At 37.6% G+C, this 12,410-nt stretch overlaps 1 protein-coding gene across 1 annotated transcript in view; it reads right to left on the bottom strand.

Annotated features, from left to right (window-relative positions):
- Positions 1–292: 292 nt before the first annotated feature.
- LOC103263714 (AF4/FMR2 family member 2-like) overlaps positions 293–12,410 on the bottom strand; it is a gene marked incomplete at its 3' end in the record, with an annotated part of 38,011 nt that continues 25,893 nt past the window's right edge. Inside the window, exons 3-4 of the mRNA XM_021714107.1 lie at positions 10,517–10,637; positions 293–1,153 (exon numbers count right to left, since the gene is read on the bottom strand). Coding sequence (XP_021569782.1) covers positions 293–1,153; positions 10,517–10,637 — 982 coding nt within the window. The remainder of the gene's footprint in view (positions 1,154–10,516; positions 10,638–12,410) is intronic.

Genomic DNA, 12,410 nt, shown 5'->3' with positions numbered 1-12,410 from the left:
TACAAATGCTTGTTTTGAAGTTATTTTATAACTCCAACTTTTCATTCATTCACTCAGAACGACCTTGTATTGTGTCATTCCAAATTAGGGAGCTTTAACTGTATTCGCAGGGTGTTAATCAGTCATGTCACAAGTGACAGAAGATCAAGAATCAGACTCTGACCTTGAAGAGTTGTTTATATGGTTCAGTAAGGTAAATGAGAGCTGCTTGTGAGTACTTGATTATAGAGGTTAGAGCAGTGAACTAAAAAGGAAAAAAGTGAAACAAAGCAAAACTTTAAAAATTACTTACTTCACTTGTTTGGAGGATCGTGAACTTTGGCAGTTTAGTCTTTGAACTGGCTGCACTGGGTTTTCCATCCAAGAGTGTACCAAATGACAGATTCCCAAAGCTGTTCTCGAATTCAATTGAAGGTTTCAGTGTTGGAGAGATGTCCGGTGTCTGGTCCTGGCCATCCATGGGTCTTACATATGCAGTTGGCTTTTGCTGCCCCATGCTTGTTTTGCAGTAAAGCCCTGGTGGGAAGTTTTGAACTGAAAGGCCACTGCTGGGAGCTAATAAAGAAGAGGCAACTAGGGGAGACCCAGGCGCTTGTACTGTAAATTCAGACTCTTCTGGCGAGTTGGATTGAAAGATTTCTTTGAAAGCATCTTCTCCACTGGACTTGGAGTTGCTGTCTTCCTTGGCAGATGGATTTGAACCTTCAACTGCTCCAATCTGGGGCTGTTGAGCTGGGTAGACAAAGAAGTCTTCCAGTCTGGCTTGAGGTTGGTCCTGTGTCAATGTCTGCATCTTGTTTGGCTGACTAGCAGCCTGGTTTGCCGAGATTGTGCTAAGGTTATGACTATCTCGCGGCCATTCAGGTTTCGATTTTCTGTTGCTGTGTATTAGAGTTGAATTCAGTATCACGACAGAAGGTGGAGGCATTGGTGTTGAGGGATGAGTATTATCCTGGTGAGGTGGGATCATACGGTTCTTTTGCTCTGGGAAAAAGCTTGATTCATTTTTGTTGATGGGAGTCTGGGGCACAGAATTCTTTGGGATTCCCACTAGATGATTCTGATTAGAATGGTTAGTTAGCAAATCCTTCATTTCATCATAGTTTCCAAGCGTGTTCTGGACTCGGTTGGCAAGTGCATCACCTTTGTTTGTCTAAAATAACAAAAAGATGGGGGTGGGAGGAGAGAGAATGAATAGGTTTGTGTTTCCTAATGTTAATGTCTTAAACAGATGTCCTAAGTAGACTAGCATACAGGGTTCTTTAAAATTGTCATGCTGCCATATAATTTCATATTTTTCATGTGCTATGTAAGAAAAAAAATCAATAACACTATTGAAAGAACTTCTCGGAATGAGCGGGAATGATTAATGTCTGTATACTCCCTAGTTTGTCCTTAAACATGCTCATTGAGAGAAAGTTTTAAATTATCTCATTTATTAATTGTATTAGAAAAATAACTTATTTTTAGTCAGATGAGTTGAATTGTTACATTCTATATTGTGATTAGCAACTTCTGCTTACTGATCATTGGAATTATAATGGAATATTAGAATTATACACGTTTTGACCCATCAGCCTTTGCACTACATTGTACCATGAAAAAGGCTTAACCCATTGAATAAGGAAGTCTGTTAAATTGTGCTATCATGACTATTCTATGTTTTTAAAATCATGGGACTAAACATCTAATTGAGCTCACTTATGACTAAAGTGAATCTACTTCCTTTTAATCAAAGAACTGTATAAATTACTGGTATTTGCCTACATATTCTGGGGGCGACTATGTTTACATATTGATGATTCATACTCATTTACTTTAAAATGGTGCAATTGTTCATCAACAGTGACTCAAGCTCTCCTGTGTCTTTTCAGTGATTTAGAAAAAATTGTTCAATAATTTAAACTGTTGCTTAAGTAAATCAAAACAAGTTATGCTAACCTAATGTGTAAGAGTTACACAGGCAATCAAATCATTCTATGGACAGTCAACATACCAGCTACACCATCCCCTATAGAATATGCTAATCCTTTTGAAATGGCTATGATTGGTTTTAAAAATAATTAAGCTCCTGCGTGGGTCTTTGTAATATGGAAAGTGAAGTTTTCATGACTAAAAAGTGGTGGTTAGCTATATACGTGGAAATGATTTTTATGAAAGCTCAGTTGTTCACTCTAGAAAACAACTTTCTGTATTCTCTTTACATGCTAAGGAGGTTATTGAAACAAGCTGTTCGGTGTAGAAGTGCAAAGGGCACTTTAATGCCAAAGTTGCACTCTCCTGGCCCAAGATGTTGCAATGAAAGAAGGTTACTGATATTCAAGGAAGCATCTGGCAACTGGACCACTGTACGGAAAAGACACAACCCTATGTGGTCTTCAGGTTGCAGGAGTCATAGGCATACTCTCCATGCACAGGAGAAGACAACCACTTCTCCACTGGCTCACTTCTCCATTGGAACTGAAGACAGTTTTTTCACATCTAAGGTTTTTTGTATAACCTTAAAATGGCCCAGTTTTCTGGTGTCCACAGGGAGTATACCTATCCAAGTCTGCTATCTCATTCTAAACCTTGGTTGTATGACTGTGTGCTGTTTTCTGTATGTGAAGATGGGAGAATATGCAGATGGATGGAGGGTGAAGTGTAGAAAATGGATGAAATCAATCATGAAAAGAAAATGTAGAATGAGAAGATCGAGTTTGGGAGAGAACCCTAGGAAACATCAATTTTTTTAGAAACTTGGAAAGGAAGAGGAGCCAGCAAAGGATACCAAAAAGAAACAATCAGATAAAGAATCAAACCAGAAACCTCGACCTTGTTATTAAAATGATTTCCATAAACTGTATTAAGTATTTGACTCATACCATGTGTGTGAAACCATAAAAGATATTTCCAAAGAAATAAGGGCAGCTGAAGAAATATGAATTGCAAAGATTAAGGAAAAATATGTTCAATAGATGCTAAGGGAGCTCTGTGGTCAATGGGGAATTTTAGAAAACAAATAAATACATGGCAATTTTAGTTTGCTTATAGTCCAGAACATCTTATATTGCATCATATGCAACCTTGGTGCTGAAGTAGTGATTAAGCAATTAACATTTCTTATAATCCATAGCTACATAACTGCTCTGTTTTCAGAAGTACATCTGAAAGACATATTTAAAACATATAGATGGGTAGAAATCACTTTTGCTCCCTAAAAAGCCTATAGGTTTGTAATTTTTAATGACTGAAATTACTTTTTAGCAAAGACAAGAAAAAAAATCTTTGTATATAACATCTCCTTCAACTTAGTTGCACAATGAACCATTTTGGACAGCAGCCAAAACCAGGCTCTCTATTCAATTCCTAAATTTACAATAAGGAAATTTCATTGTGCTGATGGTCAAACAAGCATCTGATGTAAATTTTAAACATTTGCTGTGTTCTGGCCACTCAAACAGATTACTTCTTGGGTCAGATGACTACCTAATGAACACCGATTCCAGGCTATATTTAAGGATCTGACCCAACAAAGGAAAGCAACACCACTTCCCATTTGAAATGCCTTAAATTTAGTATCTGGCTTTCACTGAAACAGAGTTCCACAGAATCAGAACCTTGCTCCTAGGTGTCATGGAGATCACCACAATACCTCAATGCCCTGAGAAACTATGCTAGTCTCTTTAGGCCAACCTCATCAGTTCCAGAGGACTTCAAGACTCATTTGTTTGCAAGAATACTAGTCACATTCCTGTTCTTATTTCAGCAGTAAATAGAAGAGACGTATTTGTCTTGTCCCCAGTAAGGAGAACCTTGTCTAACTTTTAATGTCTCTTCATTTATGTTAACTTTTATAATGATCTGGGTTTCTGATGCATGTTTAGACCTTTTTTCCACATCTAGGTTTTAAAACACATTTGAAATTAGAACTTTGAAAATGGTCAATGCTTAAAGCTGTGTCTACATGAGTAAAGTTAAAGGGAAGTTGAAATGTATCTCAATAAGTTGAGAAAAACAACCTCCTACTATATGGTGTAAAGTCGAGTTATGATTTATTTCACTGAATATACCTATGAACTTTTAAAGGTCAGAGACTACCTTTTATGTACCCAAGGTATAGCACCATGTCTTGTGCATATTAGGTACTCAATAAATTGTTGCAGAATTGAACAGAATAAATTATAATTCATACCCTGCCTATGTCCAAAATAAAAGTCTTGCAATGGTTTAGAGTCAAAGGTACATGAGTAGAAAGGAAAAGTCAGTAACTTGGTTACTATGATTGAGCATTAAATTGAACTTTGAGCTTCCTGGTAACTAAGGCAAAAGGGACAATTTCATAGATGGAAGGAAGCATATCCTAACTCATTAAATGAGACAAATGGTTGCCTCATATTAAAATGTGAAAAGCAATTCCTCCCATTTGTTTGTTTATGAGAAACTTTCAGCGATAAAACAAACATTTTTCAGCACCAATTTCCCAGAAGATGCAAAGATGTTTTTCGTGTATCTTTTTTCTTATGATGACTAAAATGCAGAAGCCTTATGTTAAAGTCTAACTCAGTGAAGGCATGTCTGCATGAGCACTTGGAGATCTAGAGTAATACAATCCAGGTGTGCAACTTTCTTGTGCACTGGTGACACTGGGATAAAACTTTGATAACCTAGAGGAATGGAGGGCTGTCATTTCCCTTAGTCTAACTTCCTCATAGAACAATTGTCTCAGAAAGACTTGTGATAGGAACCGCATAGCACTCAGTTCAAGGCTGAGTTCACTGGTGACACTTTCTGAGTTGCTGATTGAAGGAAGATCCATATGCATTGCATAACAGACGTGCCGTGGCTACAAGCAGGAGTTACCGTAGTCATTCTTAAGACAAATACCGGTAAATTCGAGACCCTCCTGAGGCAGGGTTAGGCATGTAGGACACACGTACACAGAGCCTCAAGAAGCCCACGACTGAACAATCACCACATAATTATCAGTCCAGTTCAGGTTGCCAGAGTACATTACCTGCCTTCCCACCAGTATAGGTGGATAACTATCAATCAGTTTTTAAATATCTCTAAATGTAGAAACACGATCCATTGGATGGAATACCCAGTGGGGCCTGAAATATATTTATACACACCTACACAATGTACTCTCATTATACACCATAGCAACTTCTGATTCACACTAAATGTTCTTTTTCGCCCTCCAGAGTCTTAGTAATCCTATTAAGGAACAAGGTATTCTTGGAAATCTTGATTGAACATTATAAACATGACAAAAGTGAAATTTAGCCATTTCAATCAATTATGTGCTTTTTTTCAATTTGGCCAATTCTTTACTTCCCGTTCTAGATAATTGGTTGATTCCTTAAAGGTAACCTCTGCAGTCATTATTTTCTAAGTAATCACAATTTCTCTATCATCAAGGAAATGCATTTTCCAAGTATTTTCATGCATAAATTACATGTCTGGTTTGTGACTCATGACTAACAGCACTCCTTCATTTAAGCTTTTTGCCTCTTATTACTTCAGGAAATACAAACTTCCCTCAGTTTGCTTCTAATGCTATCTACAAATTAGTAGTATAATTCCATCGCAAGACTAATGTGCTAGGAGGCTATTGTACCATAGTATTTCTTTTTAATAAAAATAAAAAGACAATTTAAGTTCTGAAGTTCATTTTTCTTTTATTTCATTGTGGCTAACATGTGATTTAGTAATTCCTTTTTTTCTAATACTAATATTTTTACAGTTAATCTCTCTAAGCTGCAGGTTGTTATTTCTTTCTTTACTCTAATTATAATAATGACAATATTTTCAAGTTGAATAGCACCATATAAACCAGGTTTTAAAGTAAGGTTTCCCAGGTCATTTTATCCTTACAACAAGAATGTGAGTCAGCAGAGTAGCTCTGGCCTCCATATGACATTTATCTGCCCAACACAAATGACCTCTCTGTCCCTCAGTTTCTTCATTCTCATTGAGCTGTGAAGAACCATAAAATGTTACTATTTTATTACTATCAATTATTGTGATTCACTCCAGAAAGGAGGAAACTATGGATCAGAGAAACGAGTTTCTCCTCCACAGTCATCTGGCAGGCAAGCTTATCAAGTTTCTAGCTTCCTGTTATAACTATAGAATCACACAGAACTGTGTGAGAGGTCTAGATTCACCATATACAAGATTGTGAAGCTGCAAAGAAGCCACCCAACTTCTCTGAGTTAACATTTTTCACAGAAAATATGGGGAAAATGCTTACTCCATTTGTCATAAGGACTAAATGAGCACACACATAAAGCCCTAGCACAGTGCCTGACACACAGTAAGCACTTTATGTGTGCCAGTTCCTCACCAATCCTTCCACACTAACCTAGACATATCAGATGGTTTGATACTCTTCAGGCATATTTGAAGACATCCTTTACAAGAACATAACACAACTTAGATTTGAAAGTCACAAGCTACAAAAACTGACACAGAGAGAAGTTCCCTGTGACCAACCAAATCTGGGAGTGGTCAACATTCTTCTCATTCTGACAGTGGTAAAGATGAAACCAAGAATGGGGAAAAAGCAATAAAAAACAACTGAGATAACCATTTATCTTTCTGCCAAGAAATGGCAGTAGATCCTAGGGACTGGTGTTCACACTGGCTAGTTTGTGAACAACCAATTCTATTGGACAGGTGATTTGGCCATGTTTTAGGGTTCAGAGTAGCTAGACGTTGCCTGAAATTCCTGATCCACTACCAGGAATATTGATTTTTAACTTGATATGTATTTCCACTACAACCCAGGGAAGAGATGTGGTATGTCCTCGTTTCTGCCAGTGGACCATGAGCCAGCTCTAGGACTCCCTTTGCCAATGGCATGTCAAGAAACCACAAAGGTGTTCAGCCCAGTCTTGAAGTGGGAGTCTTTGGAGGTACACATCAGTTCTAGTATTCCTCTACTCCTCATTGCTCTCCCAGAGAACTCCCGAATGTAAACGGCACAAAATGACAACCGATTATCAAAACAAAGGTGAAGGGAAAGAATTACTAGGTCACCAATGATTAGCAATATTCCTACCCTTCATAGTTTTTACTCAAGAACAAAGACTCTTCCCTACTAAGAAGCACAAAGGCAGCAAACTATTAATCACACGACAGGCCTGGCCATGCACTAGACTAAATGTTCCCATCTGTGTCTCTACCTGATATATCCGTATAGTATCAAGACAGATGGCTTTGGAAAACTTCTGAAAATGTTGGTAACACCTTTTTTCAACTGTCTACTCAAAAATGCACTAACATCTAAAAATATTATGCATCTATATGACAGACTTTGTGAAGAGATAGCATTTACCTTAGAGGTAAAAGACCATTAATTTGCCATGATCTAAAATTATGAAGGGAGAACAAATGAAGAGTTCTTCACTTCATAACAGTGTTGAATATAGGGTAAGTATTGAATTTTATGAATAATGCCTTGGGTAAAGCTACTTTTTCTAACCTAATCAAAGATAAAATATAAAACATATCTGGTTATTAATGTTACACCTTGAGAAGAGGCAAGATGCCTGCTATGCTTTGATCTCCCCTCCATTTTCTGGACAACATGGAGGATGTCACTTCTTGCTTTTTTTCCAAATCTTCCTTCCACTTACCTGCATTGTTCTCATTCCAATGTTTTGTCTCCATCTTCCTCCCCATGGCTCATAATTCTTTACCTGTTCTCCATCTTGTTTAAATCTCTCCACTCAGCATCATTTATCTCTCCTATATCTTCAACCTTCTCTTTCTCCAATTACTTTGGTATCGTCCCATCAATTTCTAATCACACTTTTCTCTCATTTTAAAAAAACAAACTTCCCTTCATATAATTCTTCGTTTTATTTTCTAGCTTATCTTTCTTCCTTCCTTCTTCCATGCAAAACCTCTCTGCAAAATCAAGTCTACATTGACTCTCTCTCTTTCTTAATTTAACCATTTTCCATTTACTCTCCAACCCCTGGCAGTTTGGCTTCCCAAAATGACCACCACCATCAACAAATAAAACGACTCTCCTGAATGTCACAAATCACCCCTGAACTGCTAGATCCACCAGTCACTTTACTGTTTCTACTTTTCCTGACCTCTCTGAGACATACAACTAGCAAATCTTTCCTCCATAAAATCTTCTGTTCCCTTGGTTTCTACTAAATGTTATTTCCTAGTTTTCTTCTTACCATTCCAATCACTTTTTTTTCAGGTTCCTTTCCTGGTATCTGCTTTCACTATCTCTTTTATCATTTAAATGTTGCTACTCTCAAGAATTCTCTCTTTGCTCCTATTCTTACTGCATATCTAACTCAGTGATAGTAGTTATTCTCACAGCTTCGAATGCCACAGCTAAATCTCTCTCTTGATTACTCTCATGAGCTCCAGACCTATATATCCAATGCCTACTGGATGACTCTCCCTTGATATCCCACTCGCATCTCAAACCCAACATACTGAAAACTGAGTTGATTATTACTTTTTTCTCTATAAGCATCATCCCTGTTCTCCTCCTGAACAACTTGCTAATGATACCACTTTCCTGTCAAGTAAAAAATCTGGGAATCATTCATTCTTATGCGACACAACTCACATCCAATTATATGCCCAATCCCATCATTTCAACTTCCTCGCTCTACCTTAAATTTGTTCCTGCCATAACCTCCCCTCATCAACTACAATAGCTATTTTATCTCCTTCTAGTTTTCCCTCCCTCCAAACCACTCTCCACATGCCCAGCATCATCTTTCTAAACTGTATATCTGTACTGGTCATACTCTGACTTAAAAACTTGCAATGACTTATCATCATGTACAGAATTGTGTTCAAATGTCTTGGAATGAGTTTAAATACAAGGTCTTTACAGATCTTTCCCCTGATATCTCTCTAGCTGTCACCATGCAGTCAAGCCTCAATCGATCATGATGATATCTGTCACTGGATTAGGAGTTCCTTGCAATCAAAGATGATGTTTTATTCCCCTTTGTACTCTAGCCAAAGACAGCAACTAGCATATAGTGAGCCTTCAACAAATGTTTATTAAACTAATCATATATCTAAATACACACATTCAAAAGTAGCATAAAAATAAATCAGGCTGGGAGTGGTGGTTCACACCTGTAATCCTAGCACATTGAGATGCCAAGCCTGAACTCAGGAGTTCAAGACCAACCTGGAAAACATGGTGAGACCTCATCTTTATGGAAATTTTTTTTAAAAATAGGCAAATGTGGTGGTGCACACCCATTAGTTTCAGCTACTCAAGAGGCTGAGGTGGAAGAATCACCTGATCTCAGGAGATCAAGGCTGTGGTGAGCTGTGATTGCACTACAGTACTCCAGCCTGAGGGAGCAAGTGAGACTCTGACTCAAAAAATAAAATAAAATAAATCAGATAAGATAGGAAAAATCTTTTTTTAAAATGAATTACTGACTGCCTGAAAACCAGTAGCTTAGGCATCCCATATCTCTCTGTAGAACTTAATATACTTGGAAGGTACCCAAATGCCTCAATCACGAACTGCTTACTTGCTCTGAACAATGTAACAAGACTCCAGACTCACTAGTCACCAATTCAAATAGCTTGCTCTCTACCCAACAGTAGCATTTGAACTTATGTTGTCCGCTTTAAGAACTCTCCTTTTCTAGAGTAACTCTTTCTTAAACAGTGCTCTTCTTAAATCACGGCTCTTGAAATTTTTCTCTATTGTTGTATTTCTTACATCATTTTTGTCTCATTACAGAAAATTACACTGCCACTAAATTTCAATAAAAACCAACCAGCTGCCAGCAATTCAATAAGATTCTTCCATCATAATCTCTTTCTAGTCACCCTTCATCTCCACCCCAAATAGAAAGTTCAGAAGCAGTCATTGTAAAATCAATACTTGTAAACATAGCAGTTTGATCGTTATTGGAGCTACATACTACCCAGAATACCACTAGAAAATAAACCTAGCTATACCACCCTGCTCTGGTTGAGACAATCTCCTAACCCATGATTATTAGCCACCAGGAAAATGATTGCTTTTTCCTTTATTCTAGAACAGTGATTTTCAAAGAGCGCTCAAACCACTGAACTGCTGCTAACAACCTAAAATGGAAAAGGAAAGTGATGGCCTTGCAATGGATGGCCCTGATTGGGAAGAGAAACAGACATCTCCATTGACATTCTGATGAAGTCTTCAGGGGCTGCCTACTGACAATCAAAGCACTGGCAAGTGTCAAGGGGGTATCCCTTGCTATAGGAAGTGTTGTGTAGCAAGGGGTTCATCGGAGACAAGTCTCACTTGTCTTTCTCAAATCTCATTGTACTCCCCCAAAGAAGATGTAATTTGTTTCTGAAGACTTCCTCAGACATTTGCAATTGCCTCAAATACTTGTATGCATATATCTCACTTGTAAAATATATTATCCAGGAAACTATTTGAAGGCTTTAAACATAAATGTCGATTAGTGGGTTCAAAAATGTAACAAGTAATAATATTCTAGAAATAAAAATTACATACATATTCAGCTACCTTGTAGGGCTCCCCAAAAAGATCAAAGCCTGAAGAAAAGAGATCATCTTCTTGCTGGACTTCTTGATTCCTCCGCTCCCATTCCCTTTTTTTAAGTGCATTACGGTCTTGTTCATAGTGACTGATATGAAAAGAAAAAGACAAAAGGATTAATTAGTCATGTAAGTTACTTAAATATTCCTTGTCATCAATAAGAAGGAAAAACACTCAATATGTTACACAAGTTGACACTGCATAGAGAGCAGAGGATTCTTTACTCCTAATGTGTTTTAGATCCTGACTGGCTCATCAGAATAAAGAAGAAATCAGAAGCTTGCTTATTTGAAATTATATTCATGACCATGGAAGTATGGTGGAATCCTCTTCCCTTGTCCTTGTTTGATTATTACAGTCAATTACATATTCCCCAAAAGTCAACCCCCAATGCAGAAAGGTACTGAACTAAAGTAATATTGTGTTGCCAAGGTTCAGAATCCACAGAGGTCATAGGGTCCTGAGGGAGAAGAATTATCAAAGTATGGAGCTGCAGATAAACTAGAATTCTATTCCAAGTTCATAGCCAGAGTTAGCCTATTTTAATGAAATCACAGGAGAATTTTTTTCTTTTGTATGTTTTTTTATTGTAAATATGTGGGGTACAAATCAGAGTTAGGTATACAAATGTTCATTATGCAGGTACCCTCTTTGATGAGGTGTGTCCCCCAGTCCCTGGAAGTTTCCCACTATTGTCACTCCTGCCCCTGCCCTCCCCTGGCAGTTTCCCACTACTGCCATTCCCTTTCTTATAGTATTATGATGGTTATTCAAGGTCTGCTTATGAGTGAGAACATGTGATACTCGGTTCTTTGTTTCTGTGATAGAACACAGTATTGTAACCTCTAAGTTCATCCAAGTTGCTGTGAAATTCATAATTTTGTCCTTTTTTTATGTCTGCGTTATATTCCATCGTGTATATGCACCAATCCTCTTTATTTTTTATCCAGTCCTCTTTTGATAGGCAGTGCAGTTGATTCCATGTTTTTGCTATTGTGAATAATGCTGCAAAAAACATGCGTGTGCAGGTATTATTTTCATAGATGATTTGAGTTCCTCCGGGTATGATTCGTAAAAGATCTAAAAATCCGCCTCCCATACAACCCCACAATTCCCCCACAGGAGATTTTAAGGGCATTTTTGGAAGTCCTCTAGAAAAAAAAAATCACTTAATCACCCATACTCCTTTTAGTTTGATTGTTGCAGTTGTCTTCCCATAGTTTGCTCCAAAGGTAAATGAAGATCTTTTCCAGAAATTCTTCACAGAGAAAGGAGTTTTACTTCAGTAATAAACTACTAACTGAAATGAATAATAATAAAAAAGAGGTGCCAAAAGCGTTTAACGACCTTAGTGTGCAAATGTTTTATAAAGACGAAGTAATTTTGTGACTCTCATCACATTTCAGGCTTTCCCATTGGAGGAACAAAAGTTTCTAAAGAGCATTTAAAATATGAGAGGAGACCAACAAAATTATATTTTGGAGGGTGGGCTCCTTGTAGCATAAGCTTCCCCTGCTAGGTAAGTTTTCTAGGAACCCATTGTTTGCGAGAGGTTGCATTTGGCTTCAGTGACTTTTTTTTTCGGAGAGACTTTCAACATGTTTGCCCATTACGTGATGGGTGATTTACATGAACAATCTGTCCACACTGCACTATGTTCAGCAATTTTTTTTTTTTTACCAAAAATGGCATGACCTCTGTGACCCACCTGCCCAATTCACTAGAATTTGCCTTGAGTGGCTTTTTTGTTGTTCTTTCCACAGATGCAAAAAGTCCTCAAAGGGAAACATTTTGCTGAGGTGGAAGAGGTGAAACAAAAAACAGCAGAAGCACTAAAAAGCATCAAAATGGATGACTTCAA

The sequence above is a fragment of the Carlito syrichta genome, unplaced genomic scaffold (genome assembly GCF_000164805.1).
Source record: "Carlito syrichta isolate Samal-C Ts95f unplaced genomic scaffold, Tarsius_syrichta-2.0.1 Scaffold305231, whole genome shotgun sequence".
Classification (NCBI taxonomy): Eukaryota; Metazoa; Chordata; class Mammalia; order Primates; family Tarsiidae; genus Carlito; species Carlito syrichta.
This window is presented reverse-complemented; position numbering and strand designations above follow the sequence as displayed.